The 18,060-nt window shown below is 43.4% G+C and overlaps 1 protein-coding gene across 1 annotated transcript in view; it reads right to left on the bottom strand.

Annotated features, from left to right (window-relative positions):
• Nucleotides 1-6: 6 nt before the first annotated feature.
• Nucleotides 7-18,060, bottom strand: part of crppa (CDP-L-ribitol pyrophosphorylase A) — a 39,494-nt gene continuing 21,440 nt past the window's right edge. Inside the window, exons 9-10 of the mRNA XM_071529503.1 lie at nt 17,296-17,424; nt 7-1,982 (exon numbers count right to left, since the gene is read on the bottom strand). Of these exons, the coding sequence (XP_071385604.1) occupies nt 1,878-1,982; nt 17,296-17,424 (234 nt within the window). The 3' untranslated portion in view covers nt 7-1,877. The remainder of the gene's footprint in view (nt 1,983-17,295; nt 17,425-18,060) is intronic.

The raw sequence follows: 18,060 nt of genomic DNA, 5'->3' as shown, positions 1-18,060 counted from the left end.
ACTTCACCCCTCTCATTACATAGTGTTTCAGTCGTTTATAGCTTTATCCAGTGGTAAAGATAAAGTAGTGGTATAATACAGTAGTTTCAACACTTATATTGTAGTGACATTAACACGCCAAACTCTCCATCACTTGACTTCTAGATGTACAGTCAGGTTTGTTGAAGCTCTCTTTATTGACAAGACACTTGGCTGATTTTTTTTCATTTGAAATCCAGGCATGCTTCCTGACTGCTGTGTCTCCAAATCCTGTCTGGTCAGCTGTCCGTTTACAACCGCCCAATCTGCTGTAAAACATATTGTGATTCAAATTTTCATAGTAAAAATTTCATGTGTAGAAGTTTCCCCTAAAATCAGATCTGGGGCAGGTTGGCAACCATCACTCTTCGAGAGGATGTTTCATTTTCAACATATCTAGTATGTGTCTAGTTTGGTACAACACTTGTGTTACTAATAAGCTCAACAACACATAGAGACACAGCATATGTTGTTATTAAATGTATTTTTAAGCATCATTATATTGTCAACTTAATTGATATGGGATACCTGGTATCATTAACACAAACAAAATGAGACCATGGTCTAGACGATTGGTAGCCTTTATCTCATGCCAGTGGCATTGTTAGTGCTAGTGTTTCTCAAAATGAAGACCACATTTCCCATAAATCCTGTTGCTTCCTGTTGCAAAGAGGATAACTCCTTGTGCGTATGTTTTCTCTTTGGCTATACCGATAAACATAAACATGTCGTAAGTTATTTTTCCATCGGCCTTTCACTTCTTCCATCATCTGCTGTTTCCAGAAACTCTGAAAGCTTTAGCTCTGTTTGCTCTGGAGGAACAGCGTCCTCTTCCTGTTTTGTGCCGTAAAGCGATCCAGCAGATTTCCCTCCAAGTCTGACACAATGTAAAATGCAGCATAGAGACCGGTAGAGATTGACAATCATCTTGGTGATGGTCTTGTTTGTTTATGACAATTATACTGTCTCAAAATTATTGATTTATTATTATTACCTCCGCCAAGGAGGTTATGTTTTCGGTGCCGTTTGTTTGTTTGTCTGTTTGTCTGTTAGCAGGATTACGGAAAAACTACTGGCCCGATTTTCATGAAACTTCGTGGAAGGGTGTAGCATGGGCCAAGGAAGAACCCATTACATTTTGGAGCGGATCCGGATCCGACTCACGAACAAGCAATAACAGCACGAACCTTGGCGGAGTTCTGTGCTCTCCGAGTGCCCTTCTAGTTCATTATTTATTTGTAATGATTTATTGATGTTAAACATGTAGCACCTTAAATATATTGAGTTGAAAAGTAGCACAAATGTGTTACTTTTGTAGTGTATATTATTTTTAAGAAAGTATACTGATATTAATATCCCATAGTACTCTCCATCATTAACTTGACTTAAATGGAGGTTGGAGTTACCCTCTGAACTCAGATATGGGGCAGGTTTGCTTACTTATCCGGACAGGAGACTCAACTTTTTCTTCCACTGGCCACAGAAGCAGGTGCATCCCACAATTCATTTTACCAGCCAAACATACTTTTAGAACAGAATACAACCTCCAAATTATGGTTGGTTATGGAAAATACAAGAGTAACCATTCACTGCGGAAATGTACCGACATTGGCTGGCAGCTAGTGCTAAGTTGCCACCTTGCCACTGTTGATTAAGAGATGATTTGGAGTAGTGAAACAGTTCCTTGGTCAGCAGTAAACACAAACGTCATCCCAGACCTCCCGTTTGTTTTCAGTGGCATCTTGAGGGAAATGTCCAGCCAACTGTGGTTTGGTTTGGTTTTGTTTGGCGTGGTGAGATGAGGGGGGGCCGGGGTCACAGTGGACACCATGGAGAGTTTCTGGTCCTGCTGCTTTCTGTCATGCCTGCAGCAGCTGTCCCACCAGAGCGGGGCTCCTGTCCCGGATCAAGGCCGCCATGATCTCAGCCACCTTCAACACTGACCTCTCCCAACGGTCGGCCTCCTGAAAGAGAGGAATGAGGGAAGGGAGGGGGGGACAGGGAGGAGGGGGGGTAATTTGTTGAAGTTCAAAATTATAGACAGACACGAAAGCAACATGTTGCCTCAATCAGGTTGGCACAAGATTACGTGAGCTCAGTAGTAAAATCCCACAATAACAAACTAGGACACATCCACACACGCACATTCACACCCCACAGGAAGCCCAGTGATCCCCGCAGTCGCAGTTTGCCATAGGTGACGTTAGCAGACACACAATCTCCCATCAGCCTCTGCTGCGTGGGAGACTCTGGGATTTCTTCATGTCTACAGTGTCTCATTGCTCACTAATCAAGACTTCTTTCAAGTCATCCAAAAGCTTTTACACCGGTGTTTCAGCTCATGAAACTGCCAGCAGCATCCAGTTAGCATTAGCAACACCGATTCAAACCAGTGGGAAACAAAGTCAAATCATGTGCAAGCTGTTCCACTTGTAGTAATGGCAAAAATAAGTAATAGACCTGTTTGGAAGGATTTACAACATAGATGGCTTCCATGAGCATCACTGACAGATCTTAAAAAGGACATTGGTGAGGTTCCAAATTTGCAGAATCAGCTGCCAATTTCTCAAAAATGACAACACTGCCGTAAAAATGTCCTGGACACTGAACCTCCCTATAAAGGATGTTCCTGAGGAGGACTTTGCCATGGAAAAAAAAAAAAAGCTCCTCTCACGTTCTCGTCTCATAACACCTGCAGCGAGTATAAGGCAGTTGAAAGGCCAAATAAACATTGCATGTAGGGCCATCTGAATTTACTAAATTTAATTGTAAGAATCACAAATTCTGGGGAGAGGATTATCGTGACTGCCTTGTTATTTTATGGCTTGTTCAATCAACAGACGGAAGCAATTTTGAAAAGGAGGGGGAGAACAATGCAGCAAAATTATGGCACTTTAGCATTTTCCTTTTCAAATCCGTGTTGCTGAATGTCAGGTCCTGTGAAGCCTGTGAACCAATAAGGCATTCTTTGGGATTAATGGTGCATGATATTGGACAGATCTACGCAAAAACCACACATAAGACTAGAGGAGACCATACATTTTCTCATTTGCTTAGTCTCCGTTTTTTTTAAAGGCAAACTCTACTGTTGTGGTTGTTTTGCTTTCGTGATTCCTCTGTGCTGTATCTCTTTATTCTTCTTTTTTTTCTCCCCAGACTGCCTGCGCAATGCACTTTTAATGGTTTTCACTCCCCTGACTCCATTCCTTGGGCTACAGCGACTCCCTACTTTGATTTAGTTTCTTGATGAGGCCTAAGAATGACCTGTTTTCCATCTTTCAAAGGCAGTGAGTTCAAGGAGCTGTGGCGCTTACTTTGTTTTAACCACCGGGTTGTTCTGCACACAGATTTATGCTTTATGCTTTATGCTCTACCTGGTCTTTTTCATAAATGGATCGCAGATTTTAATAAGGCATTTGACAAAGCTTTTGATGTAGCACCATGCATGAAAGAGAAAATAAAGATTTTCATTATTTCAAAATCTATAAAGATATATCCAACTGAGAAATGAAAAGAGGGTCTGGGATAGATTTCGGTTTGTGCAATGGAACAAACTGTTTCACGTACCTTTAGTTCTGCATTTCAAGTATGCTACCCATTACACTTGTATGTCAACACTAATAAATTCAAACAGGATTGGATTTGATTGTATTATCTCAACAGAAGAAAACCAAGCATTCTAACGCTCTCTTCCGGGTTTTATAATTATTGAAGGGTTATAAATATTGAATGTTTGTTGATCATGTATAATGCTGTGATGTGATGAGATGTTTGTTGTGGTGTCTGTAACTTTGTGCTGCTTTTCTTGGCCAGGTCCCTCTTGAAAAATGGGGATGAGGCTAACCTGGATAAATAAAGGTTAAATAAAAAAAAAACAAAAAAAAAACCCCAAATCTATCAGCCAGCTCTCAACAGGCAAGTTGGCCACGGAGCGGATGGGAACATAATAATTTAATTAGCTTTAATAAGGCTTTTGACAAAGCTTTTGATATTGTCCATGCATGGAGGAAAGCATAAAAAAAAGAGTTCTTCACATCTTTAAAGGTATTTTGTTTTGTGCAATGGAACAAACTGTTTTGCATAACTTTAGTTCTGCATTCCAAAAGCCCTGCCCATTAAAATTGTGTGTCAACACTTTAATAACTCCAGATAGGATTGGATCTGATTGTATTATCTCAACAGAAGAAAACTAAACATTCTGACACTCCGTCTTCTCTGTGTCTTATAACCAAACTTTATCAGCCAGCTCTCAACAGGCCAGCTGGGCACGGAGCGGACGGGAATGTGACGAGGTGTGAGAGCGATGAGCGTGGAATCGGGCCTGACCGTGGTAAATACGAGCTGCAGACCCGCGATCCAGGACTCCCGAAGCTCTCCTGCCTAATCAGAACCAGCGGAGAGGGAGTCAGATGACATGGATTTTCCACACCGACCGACTAGAGGGGAACCGAGGCGAACGAACACACTGGAGGACAGATCAGCGACTCCGGCCTCTCATTGATTAAAGCAACACGGGGGGAAAAAAAACTCAAGATGGAATTAAAATATGATAGCTTTGTACAGGCTCCAGGGGCATTCTGTGTCGGCATTTCCTGTCTTTTGTTAATATGCTTTTAGATTTACGATTGGCCAGACTTTTGAAGAATCAAAAGAAATGAAGTAAAATAAAAAAATAAAAAATTAGGCTTTCCTGTTTTTCTTTACAATGCGCCCAAGTCATTGTTCCCTTGCTTAATTACTGGTACGGGGCTATGAGGAGATGGGCCAGTACATCTGTAAGCAGTCAACAGAAAATAGCAGATAGCAAGCTCCTACGCACAATGCTGTCCACATATTTTCCCGTTACAAGAATACGTGTAGGTTCATCAGCGATCAGTCAGGAGCTCTGAACAAGATATCAAAGCATTCTAGTAAATCTGATTGCATCTTTTCATTGTTTGCACCATGAGCAATCAGATCAAAGCATTCCGTCAATTGTTATCTAAAAGCAATCAGTTCTTCACACGGAAAGTATTGAGATGTTACATGTGTTTGGAGGAGTTGGAGGCTACGGGGATGATAAATGTGATGAGGACGATCATCAGCCGATTACCACCCAAGTGCATTGACGAGGACCATGGGAAAGTCACGAGAACACTGGATGTCTTGGGCATATTGAAGACAGCTACAGCCATCAAACCACAGCTAATGACTCTATTATAGAGGCCTGTTTTCTTATAGGCAGAACAAAAACACACTTATGTGCGCACATGCACACAAGAAAATAAGGAAAAGCAAAAGCAACTCAAGATCACCAAGGAGGATCAAAGTTTTAAGCCTGTCTAAGCCTTAGCGCTGAATTATTTCCACTCCAGATATGCGGTCTTTGAAATATGAATCATACTTCATAAAACGGCATTATTAAATCAAGTAGTTGCTTGCACAGTGGAACACAAATATGACTTGAGCTCTTCATTGACTCGTGGCGCAGCTTTAAGCAGTCACAACTGCCACTCAGACTTCAAAAGTGGGCGAGAGAAAACAAGACAAAGGATAGAATTACTTAACAACAACAAACTCCGTGGCCCCCAATACATTTGCATATCTAACTGCTTTCAGGCTGAAATCTATCTCGCTTGAGTGTGAGGAAATTGGGAACTGAATGATCGCTGCTCAGGCAAGAGCCACAATTCACTCCAGTAAGTGGATGGTCTTGACAGACATGACGGGTACCTCTCCTGACCCGGATTCTCTGCCATTGGCGGGGGTGGCGCCCTGTTCAGCTCCCTTCTCCTCTTTCCACTGGGACCATCCAGGATGCATAAAGCAGCTTGCTAATGAGCAGCTCGCTGGCTCATTGTTACGGGCACGCAAACATCCATGGCAAGGCATACATGTGTTGGGACACACACAAGAGAGCATGGACACACACACACACAAAGGAGAGAACACACACACACACGCGCACACACACACACAGACACACACACACATGAGCGCAAACACACGCAAGCGGCACATGCATATGAGTGCACACTCATACGTGTGCGCATTCACGTATGCACACTCACACACAAATACACACAGAGACACACACACACACACACACACACACACACAAAGAGGTGGAATGTGATCCTGGAGGGATTTCCATGTCTCCAGATCTCCATCATCATCAGAGCCGATGTCCTCCAGGGTCGACTGAGATGGTTTTCCACTGTCTCTGTCCCAGTGTCTCCTCCAGGGCAGTTAGATGGGGAAACAGTTAGGGAGCGCTCGGGGCTGAATATTCCTCACTGAGGCACAGAGCTGAGACAAACAAAACGAGTGGGGCATTGGACAGACATGAGACAAAACCCTAAAGTGAAGGTGTAATTGAACCTTTAGGATGAAAACCGCAACTGAATTAGGCTGATTGATATAGATATTTGAGCTAATAGGCACTCCTCACCTGTCTACAATAAGGAATCAATCTTCATATCTGCCAAAGACAGAAATTCTTCATGTGCCAAAGTCTAAGTGCAGTCGGCAGGAGGGTATTTTATTGTATTTTAAAAAGGACCATTTTACGAGATTCACTTTACCATTATTAGACGTGAGGGAACCTCACTTTCCACTTCATAATGATTAACTGCCACAAATCCTCACTTATAGGATTTCCCAGCCAAAAGTATCATCATTTATTCACATTAGTGGAAGGACTATCACCAGTAATGTATGCCATATTAAATGGGAAAGCGGCACATTTACATTCTGAAATACAACACTTTTTCCACTGACAGTAGAAGCTCTGCTACATCGATTACTGACGCATCCAATCCCTTGGTGGCCTAGATGGCATTTATATAGTTTCTCTTGACAGATTTCACATTAAAATACAGACTCTGTCAGCAAACAATGTATGAACTGGTATCAATGGAAAAATACTGTTGGATGGAAGTCCTAAATGGAGACAGTTCTGGGGACTTTATGGGTTGGTGCTTCCATGTTTTTTGTTTTTTTTTACTTCCTGCCCCAAGAACCAGGATTCCAGTAAAAGAGAAAATTGTAATTTTATGAAATGATGTAATAGCATTGTTTTAATATACAAACAATACAATATATAATCATATGACTGGGAAATCACTAAAAGGAATATGTTCTCAATCACTCCCATGTGTATGCACACACAAACACATGCAACTGCCACACAGCCTTGTTATTCCGAACTGCAACCACAAGTTTACGGAATGGAACTTCAATCATTAGGTTCTATTTTTGCTTACTGTTTAAAGGGAGGATTTTGACAAGCCGTGAGGCGACAGGTCTTTGAAACACAGAGGAGAGGGGAATGGGGAAGAAAGGGGAAGAAAGCATCAACGGACCACACAATAAGCAATCCCCAAACTTAACTCTACTCTTAAATGCCACAGATGCAATCAACCTTTCCATCTAAGAGAAGTGCGTACCAGTCCTACCGCCACACAAGAAGGGCCTGCTTTGAAGCTTGAAGGATTCAGGCAATTAGGACTTTTAACAGTGACAATTTGCACGCCTCTGTCATTCTCCCGAGATCCCGAGCCCCGAGGACGGCTGCCGCTGAGGGCTTCCACTTCTGTTCCCTTCATGAAGTGCCAAGGGCGCCGGGTCCTAATTGAAAAACAGCTCATGGAAAAGCTTGGCGCGGAGCCCAAGCCAAGAGCACTGGAAAGAGTTGTTAGAATCACACCAGCTACCATAACCAAAGTGGCCAAGAACGTTTAGAAAGTTTTTATCGCCTGCTTTCATCATCCAAACGGTTTACTGTCACTGTATTTTTCCCTCTGACACGAGGGTGCTACAGTACCAATGATGGTTGCAGCCTCCACTTGAGGGCAGTATCATAACTAGCATGAAAGCCAGCCAGCATTCCTCCATTCGGGGAGTCTTAAAAAGCACATATCGCCACCTAAAATGAATTTTGCTCAACATTACTTTGACTTATTCCCTTAAAAAGGTGAAGTAATTTCTCGGAAAACTCTCCCCAAATGACCTGCGCGTTGAATCCCAGTGATACAATACTGCTAAAAACACCCTGTGCTTTGGTCTGGGAGGGGATAGGATTTCAGGGCTTCTGACAGCTTGTCCCTGAGTGGGTATTGTGGTCCTGCCGCCCTCCCTCCCTTCGCGTCTCATTGAAGACAGGCAGTAGCTAGGGGCTAAACTGAGAAGAGAGAAAGGGATAACAGGTCCAATTACCGGCCAGTCCAAAAGCCTGATTAGAGCCCCAAATGTAACACCGCTCAGGTCTTGTGAAGCCTCATCCAACATAATGAGCCGGCCACTAGGTTGGGGAATAGTATAAGATGAGAGAGAGGGACGGAGGATACATCAATGATCTACTGAGATGGAATAAATAACAGAAAGGCAAAATGCTGGGAGTTTCTGCAGAACCATTCACCCAGCCAAACTTTGCTAAGGTGCTGGAGGTAGAGCAAACTTCCGCGCACTTTGATGCAGGCAGTTTTAATATTTATAGCTGAGGTTTGGGGTCTAAACAACCTTAAGAGCATACATCACGCTTACACTGAAAGTTCAGCAATAAATATGAAAGTTGCGCGGATCCAAGTGGAGAAACTGGGAGCTGGAGTCGACGGGGATGACAGCGACATAAGCATTATTTCGTATTTCGTACAGAAGAAGCATCGCTAGGGAATGGGCTTTTTATTGAATTATGCAGAGGTATTTAGAGTCGTTGCCTGAATGTCTGTATTTTAGATACCCTTGTCATTCCCACTCTGCCTCACTTCATCTGAAAGGGATCGTAATGTAGGAAAATGAATAAGCCTCGGAGCGTCTGAATCCCACCCTACTTTTTGTGCGGCTGTGAGTTCTCTCAGACTTTCCAGCCGTAGAGAGAAAGAGAAAAAAAAAACGCTCACTTTTGTACTGATAACTGCTTTTCAGACCCCATTGACAGAACAATTGCCGCCACACAACCCGGTCACGGTACGCTGGGAAAACTCTTTCAACGTCGGTTTCCAAAATATCCTGTCTAGGGGCTTCCACTGGGCAAACATAACAGTTTGTTAGTCGAGTCTAATGTATGACTTCTCTTAGGGGAAGACAAACCCCGGTAAGAATGGGACAGTGAATATTCCGGCAAAGAAAATAGAGGGAGTCTGTATTTCCACTGGATCCCCCTCAGTGTGAATGCTGTGCTTTTTCAACAAGCCCCGGTGAGTGATGACTTTGTTTGAATTTGACCCACCGACAGACATACCTCAAAACAGTAAGCTGAACAATGGCTCTTTAGTCGAGCAGGTATGAAAGCATGAAGGCAAGGCTAGGATTTATGCACTGGGACATACCAAATCCCACATGCGGTGAGGGAGTCCCACAAGCAACAACAACACACACACTCTCTCTCTCTCACTTGCTCACACACACACACACACAGTCCAGTAATGCCTCATTTGCTTATCACACTGGATCACTTCCACTAACCAGGGAAACAAAATCTGGTCCTTATCCCAGGGCATCTGAGGTCAGGTGCAGGTACAGGAATATTTCCAAACAGATACTTATTACACCCTGGCTGTGGCTTAGTGCCCTCACTTCCATCCTCAATACAAGCATGAGAACGTGATCACAGACATAATCTCCTGTAGGCCAAACATACAAACATAGGTACGAACACTGTGTTTTTGTACCGCTGTCAAAATAACGGTGCACCGCAGACTAAACAGCAGGGGAATGAGCAGGCTTGACAGATGTAGTGTGAGAATGAAAGGGGACAGAGACTGCTAAGGAAATCGTTTTCGCATGGCACTTCATGAACACACTCCAGGACTGTGTAATTCATTTGAGGACATTAACTAGAGGACCAGATTTAAGTTATTGAATCGTACACTGGAACCCGATTGTTTATGACTGTCTAAACTTCCAATCACTTTCAAGGGTTTCCATCATGGCAGGGAACTAACTTTTACATTTGTGGCCCAAATCCCCAAAAATCACCGGCCGCTTTCACTTTTTTAATAGCCAATTAGATCTTCAAACAGAAGAGGACATCCAAACATCTTGGTTGGTTATTTGCCAAAGCGGCTGGTTGAGTAGAGAAACCTACCAGCCTCAGCCAAAATTTTACCAGCATTTGGGGCATCTGGGGGAATTTTCCCACCCTGGGCTCCATACATGGTGAGCCATTCCACAGTGATTTTCCACCACGCCCAGACACAGCACACAAACATGTGTACAGAGAGGTCCCTACAAATAAAAGCACTGGCAGAGCTGGAAGGTGAACACTACAAAAACAATCCTTGATGAGGCCTGTAAACTGAAAGCATAATCCCCGCTGAGCTGCGCTCCCCACGACATAACTGAAGAGCTGGAAACTCAAACCAGGACTACTGTGGGTGGCCGGAGACGGCTTAAAACCAAGTGGTAAAACAAACACACACATGAGTGTGTTTTGCCGTTATTTTGCGTGATTGAATGTTTACAAACTAATTGTGAAGAGCTGGCATGCATTAATCTCCTATAAGAACACATCCTCTGTTCGTAACACTAATTCCCCCTAGGAATGTCATTTCCCAATTGGCTGTAAGGGTCTGAGTCAAGTTATATCAGCCCAGCGAGCGCGCTTGCTGGCCTTTTTAATCTAAGAAATCAAAGCTGAGTAAACACTGCGTTGGTATGTCTAATTCCTCGAGCCAAACTGCGGCGGTCAAGTTTCACACATACCGACACACATCTGGCGCGCTCTCGGCGTGGAAGATCAAGCTTGATATCCTGCACATGTTGCGGCAGTACGAGTCTCTCCCAAGGCTCTGACCCTAACACTCTACAAATACATCACTAAGGAGGGGAGCAATCCCTGGGCTTCTGTCTGTATGGAGATGTCAAGACTCCACCAAGGGAGCCCCGAGTTCTCTCATCCACATTTCCAGGGGGATCTTAGATAAAGTTTAAAGACATAATTGTCAGAACAAAGACAAATACTTAGAGATAACAGGGGGAAAGACTGTGTGAATGGGCAGGGTGGATACTGGACTGTAAATCTGATGCTAAGTGCAGCAGATCCACTGAAGATTCGCCAAATCTGTCAGCCGTCCCAGAGACGTTGTCGGAGTAACCGAAAACAGCTTTGTAAAACCCCACGTCATATCTGATCAGCGTTGCTTTCTGAAATGTTTTGAATTCACTTATCTACTGTTCGTTGAGCAATTAACTGTTCCAAAGCTGCAACCCGATATCATTAGGGTCTTTTTTCCCTTACTTAAACTTCTGCTTCGACTGTCAATTGGCCTAAACAAAAGGGATATCATTTCAGCAAAGAAGTGAACGCATGCATTTTTAATCATCATATCTGGTGAGCTAAAGAACTGTTCGCTTTCTCGCAACGGAGATAACGGCTCATTTCTAGGACTTGGAATGACGATAGATACTCAAAAGTACATTAAAGCTTCTCACGCTCACAGAATCACAGAAAATAGGACCAGTCACTTATTCAGCAGAGGATAATTGTTGGATTTAGCCTGAGAAAAGTCGGGAGTGTGCGCTGAAACCACAGAGGCGTCTGTGATCTCCCTTGACCCCGGCAAGGGTGCAACTCCATGGGTGTCACAGCAAGAGCTTCACTGGGTCGTGTACGGTTTCACCTGTCTGCCTTTTTTGAAGCTACATCTAAACAGGTAGAAGAGAAAGGGATAAGCTGCCTGAGTCTCCCGACAGATGTAGTGTGAGAATAAGCGGGACCCAGACTGCTGAGGAAATAGTTTTCGCATGGGCACTTCATGAAAATACTCCAGGAGTGTGTAATTCACTTGAGGACATTAACTAGAGGACCAGATTTAGGTTATGGAAGTGTCCAGTGAAACCTGATTGTTTATGACTTTCTAAACTATCAATCACTTTCAAGGGTTTCCATCAGGGCAGGAAACTTTCACATTTGTTGCCCAAATCCCCAAATTCACTGCCAGCTTTCCTTTTTTTTTTACCAGCCAATTAGGTTCTTCAAACAGAAGAGGCCCTCCAAATGGCTTGTTTGGTTATTTGCCAAATTGGCTGGTAAAGAAGACAAACCTACCAGCCACAGCTAGGATTTTTGGCTGGTTTTCCCACCCTGGTTTCCATACATGGAACCAGTCACTTATTCAGGAGAGGATAATTGTTGGATTTAGCCTGAGAAAAGTCGGGAGTGTGCTGAAACCGCAGAGACGGCAGCCGGCCCTGATCTCCCTTGACCCCGCCGAGGGTGCAACTCCATGGGTGTCACAGCAAGAGCTTCGCCGAGGCCGTGTACGGTTTCACCTGTCTGCCTTTCGGACCTAGATCTAAACAGGTAGAGGAGAATAGACCTATAGAGCCCCTCTCCTTTTCTCCCTCTTCTCTTTCTCTCCGTCTCTTTTCTTCCCGGCCGGCTAATCTCTTCTCAGGTTTAGGATTCCTGGTCTGGGCTCTTTGAGGAGGAGGAAACACGGGGTTGGGTAAACATCAGGGCTCTCACTGCGGGGATTACAACACCCATATATCACCGTGACAACTCCCTTTTCACCGGCTGACAAGTCGCCAGGACCCTGTGCGAGGGGGGGATCCGGTGACACTTCCTATCGCCGCGGCAGCCTCTGATAGGGTTTTACCGTCACCGTTTTCACAACATCCTATCAGCTTACTAGGGTACGGTGTCTGCAGACTCCAGCCACCGATCTTCAGCCGGCGTCTTTAGATGGGTCGGAGGCTTTCACACATCATGGCACCTGATGGTTCCTCTGTGGGCGTCTTCGGAGTGGGAACATAACACAATCGGAAAAAAAGAGTCTGCAGAAGTGCTTTGATCACATGTCGTTTCTCCAAAGACTGCTGTTTATCGTCCGTGACTCCCGTGTTTCTCACAGCAAACGGTAAACACAGCAACACTCCGCTAGATGCACTGCGCTTCAGCTGCTGGGTGTTACTGTGAACAACGTGAAACCGCAGTCAGGGCTCATTGGAGAACATCAACTTTTGATCCAAAAAGACATTGCTAAAGGTCAGTGAGGTGGATCATTTTCCTAACTTCACTGGGATGATACAATTTCATGTGCTCATGCATTTTAGCTGTCAAAAGGTTAAAATTCAATTAGCCAAACAGTCATACTTTTCCAAAGGTCTGGGTGTGTCCAATAATTCCTCAGTGTGATACATAATAGAGGAAAGGAACACTTAAATGATTTCCATGGTTGTTCCTCTCCGTCCCGTCTCAATGTTGCACAGTTGACAACAACCAGTCATGTAAGACCAGAGAATGAAATCATTCAGGGAGGAACGGGAGGGACTCTGCTCCTCGGCACCTAACATCCAGTTACCTCATATACATAGATATTGTATAAGTATGTACATAGTATGTACAAACAAAGTCAAACCTGTTACTAAGCAAATCCAGTAGCAATGGTCTGCATATAAATGTAGAAAATACCTACAGTATTGGTGTCATACTTTCTTTTACTATCAACAGCCATTTTAAAGCATCAAAAGGCATCGAAAAGCTTCAACATGTCGGCTTTTTCTTCTAGTGTATAGAATTTTTTTTTAAATCAGGAAATCCCTTCAGCGTGGTTTAGTTACATTCGGAAAAGCAAATGGCAAATCATGCAAATGACCCTTTTGCATGATAAGGAAAATGTTTTAGAACATGTATAGAATTTGAATGAGTGGAATCTTTCAAAGGAATTCAAATGACACCCAGCCCTAATTGTAATACACAAGTACTGTATACTGACAAAACATCTAGGTCAACTCAAAACACTGCAGTTAAATCCAGTGAAGTAAACCAGTCTAGCTGCATCAATATTTTCATTCATTTATTATAAGTAGCCCCCCCGACATAAAGGTTTAACTTGTGTTAAAGCCTCACTGACGCCAGGTTATTGCCAAGTTAAGACTAAACATATATTACACCTATAGTTCAGCTTCTCTACACTGGTTGCCAATTAGTTTTACAACTGGCTTATTATCTTAGTAGTAGTAGCAGTAGTAGTACTTGAAGATTATATCAAAGCTCCATTTCAGTCAGTCAGTCTTGATAATAACAAACCTTTCTCTGTGAATACACCTTTCATCTTGTACGGTCAAGCTGTCTGACAAAAGTGAATGGGGAGTAAAGGTAAACATTGTGATGATTTTTTAGCTGTCAGATGTAATCACAGACTCTTGGGGAAGGGAGTCTCTTGTAGTGATCAGTAGCGGAAAAACACTCTCCCAGAGAACAGATAAATATCGTGGCGCACAGTTGAATAAAACATGACAAAAGCTACACTTACAGATGTCAGTGAGGATATCAGACTGGTACAACAGAAAAGGATGTTCCACTTTAGATACCCGACACTGTATTTACACAGAGTTTGGCTGCCGATCCCTTATCAAATGACAGTGTTTTTACAACAAAAATCACTCTTCGTGAGTGGCAAAAAAAAACAAATGGAAGGTCTTCTATACTCAAAAAGATTAACTAATTGAAAACAAAAAAATAAATGTAATGTAGCATGCACAATTTTTAAAATCTGGTCAGGGTGGGAAATTAACACTGAACACTGAACAAATTCTGACAAATTGTGACATTTGCCTGCTCTACTGGTTTGGCTGGTAACCAACCATCCACTTGTACAATAATTACCATTTTGTTTCACTGGTGAAATAGTTTAAGTGGCTTATGAATCCTTGATGGCTGATCTTCACAAAGCAGAAAAATATTTGTACTGTTAAGTAACCTTAAATTGGAATACCATTCAAGAATTCAAGTAATGTTATTTCTGTGACCGAGGGCAGTTTGGTCAATGTTTGACAACATGATAAACTCTCTCCCACAGCCAGAAACCAGATGATCATGTTTTAAGATGTCATCAAGATGTGGAGAATGAAGTCGCTCCATACAGAATGGATGGGAGTCTAATTATTCACTCACATAATGTATGTTTGGACTTAAATATCAAAAAAGAGATTCCTTTTATTTTTAAACCAGAAAATAAACCTCATAAAATCAGTGAGGGAGCTCTAAGAGTCGCATTTTCCATCTTTTTTTTTTTTCCTCATTCTCAATGGTTCTGGAGCTAACATACACACATGCACACAGAGGCGGAGACATAACACATATACACACACATCCACAGCCACAAGCATTCACAGACACACACACACACACACTTTTTCAAGCAGTGATGGCTAACTGTCGAAAGCCGCAGGAAAAACACATGTGAATAGCGAAATTCAGTGGCATTCCTCCTTTAACTTCTTGAAAACAGCGGGCAGCGACCTAACGAACATGTTTCGAGTCTGTGTTGGCTTCCCTCGAGAAGATATTTTGAGACATCAAAACAGGAAAAGTTCCGTTTTCTTTGCAAGGAACAGAAAATGTAATCCAGAGTCTCTTGTCACGCTGCAACCACAACATGTCAGTCTACCTTCTAGTGATTAGGTTGGAAGAAATAACATCCTCAGGAAATAAAACAAAAATGCTGCGTTTCATGGCAAAAAAAAATAAAAAATACCCCAGCTGTGCCTTGTACCTAGCTGCATCAGGCTGTACACATAATCACATTAGAGAATGCCATCTCAGGTATTTTGGCTTTCTTACAGCAGCTGCCAAATCAAGTGTACTTTCTGAAATGTTTTCTTCAAAGCAGTGTGCTATAATTCAGGGTAAAAAACAAGAGAAAGCAAGAAAAAACCCTAATTATTCCCATGGTCAGCACAAGGCTTAGTATTGCAAACAATTTCATTTTTGATAGTTTTTGATATTTTTGATTCATTTTTGAGTACAGCTAGCCATCAGCACAGTTGGAATTCATCTTTCTCCAATCAGACTGATTGGCTGAAACTATTTCTTTTGTATGCATATATTGTCTGCTCTTTTTTTTTTTTTATAAAACCAAAGAAATAATAATGAACTGAAAGTGTGCGAGTAATATTCATATATGTGGCCGTGGCTGACAAAGGAAGTGTTGGCAACCGTCTCGACAAGTATGAATAAGGCCATCTGGGAAGAATTATCCTCATTATAACAAAAACCTAACAGAGTGATTTATGCAAGGCCGTGTTCTGCTGTTCCACTATCTCATAACGATAAGCATTTTTTCACGGTGAAACGCATATTATCTGCGTCCACTCCCTTCCCCTTTCTTCTCCGCTCTCATAACTGGTGAAGCAGGATGACTAATTAACAGCATTAGCCTCCATAATTCAGAGGAAAACCGTGGTGTGCAACATCCGATAGCGGAATCAAACTCATATGTGAACCGCCGCTGTATCGCATGCCTCACCGTTCGGGAATAACCAAGCACCTCGTTTTAATTAGATGACACGCTGACGTCAAGGCCCGACCGTGAGCTGAGAGCGGGGCCCTCCGTCTTCAGCTCGTCGTTCACGTTCCTCTTCCGCGCCAACGCTGGCAGGAGAGCACAAGACCGACCTGCTCAAACCTCCCGTCGCCCCGGGGGCAGAGATGCTTTTACCATTGATTTGTGAAGTGACGAGGCTGCCAAGAAGCCTCATTTGTCACACTGCTGCAGTCAGCCATGAGCATAAATCATGAAGGATGTCATACTTAGGCCAACAATACAATGAATATTCAAAGTTTGTCTTTGGTTCGCTGCGCACATCTGGCGCAAAACTTGTGATTTGACTTGACTGCCTTGGTAGCACGAATCCTGACATCTTTCATTGTGCAAGATGAATTATTCCATCTAGTCTAATCCTGTAATTACTGAGCAGGCAGTTATGGATTTCAGGTCAACCGCATCCACCCTGATGACTCCAGTGAGCGTTTGGTGGGCCAACCTCAAACACCCTGCAGAAGATTCTCCTGACACAAAGCTTAACCGCGGCGTTGGTCCGGCCGGCGCTGAGACGGCGTGCGGCGGGGGGGGGGGGGGGGGGGGGGGGGGGGACTGCGTGGCGTTTCAGACCTGAAGCACCTCTAGGTCCCATTCATCCCTCTCCTGCATTCAGTTCACACAATACTTGACAACACATATGGCGGAAGGTTAAAAGTTGACATCCTGCCACCCACATCACACTAGCTGGCACACGTGCGTGCGCACTCGCACACGTACAGACACACCCATGCGTGCGCACACACATATTAATACATAAAGGAGGGTGATAAAAGACAGCAACCTCGCCTGAAGCCCAAGAGCATGACAAGACATTGGAACAAGAGACTTAAAAGACATTTCCCATTCTGTTTTGTTTGGCTTTTCTCAAATGTGCATTCCAGGGGAACGCTGAGCTCACTTCGGCAATACGAGGCAGAGAGGAGAGGAAAGTAGAGGGGGGGTGGGGGGGAAAAGACGAGGCGCTCACCTTTGACTGATGAAGCTGGATGCCATAGAGGAGAATATTTCTGCGCTTGGCGGCTGAGGCCAGCTCCGTGATTGCCGCTGGCTCTGTCATCCCGCTGATGGACAGCCCATCCGAGTCATTCAAACGCACCTATCAAAACAAACGCCACCGCGCCCAATCAGAAGGCGCTTGCCAATAGTGGGAATCTCTTACCAGAACAGCAATTATGCCCTTTCTGGAGCAATTACAGCTCATTGTTCAAGCAGACGTTTAAACATGTTGCAACTCAATAGGCCTGTTTATTTAAGGTGGTATTGGGGGAAGATTTAGGAAGCGTGTGCATTGCTGTGTTGAGAGTAAACAGAGGATGGTTGATACACAGTCCTGTCTAGGGCTATAATGACTGATTCAGTTGTAAATCTTTAGGGCCTCTGGGGTTTATTTTCCTCAATTAAGGCAGCATAAACCAGACACATTGGTTCACATTACTGTGTCACCCTTAGGAGTATCCACTGCTTAACTGATTTCCATAACCGTCTTGCTGACAGAGGCTTAATTCACGATTAATTCACTCCAATTATTTTGTCATATAGTCTTAAAAATGTGTGACAGTGAGATGCAACAGTAATGATCAACATCTCAAATGTGTCAAGACATCTGCTCTAAACATGCAATTATTACACTTATACTCGAATACATTAGTCAATCAGACAGTCGCTGTCATTATCGGCTAAACTTCAGCTTGCAGAGTCATTATTCATCACATTGCAAGGTGTCAAACCTCCA

Source organism: Centroberyx affinis, unplaced genomic scaffold, assembly GCF_046629955.1.
Source record: "Centroberyx affinis isolate AG114_WGS23_722 - 3 ecotype Tasmania unplaced genomic scaffold, CSIRO-AGI_Caff_v1 ptg001796l_1, whole genome shotgun sequence".
Lineage (NCBI taxonomy): Eukaryota > Metazoa > Chordata > Actinopteri > Beryciformes > Berycidae > Centroberyx > Centroberyx affinis.
This window is presented reverse-complemented; position numbering and strand designations above follow the sequence as displayed.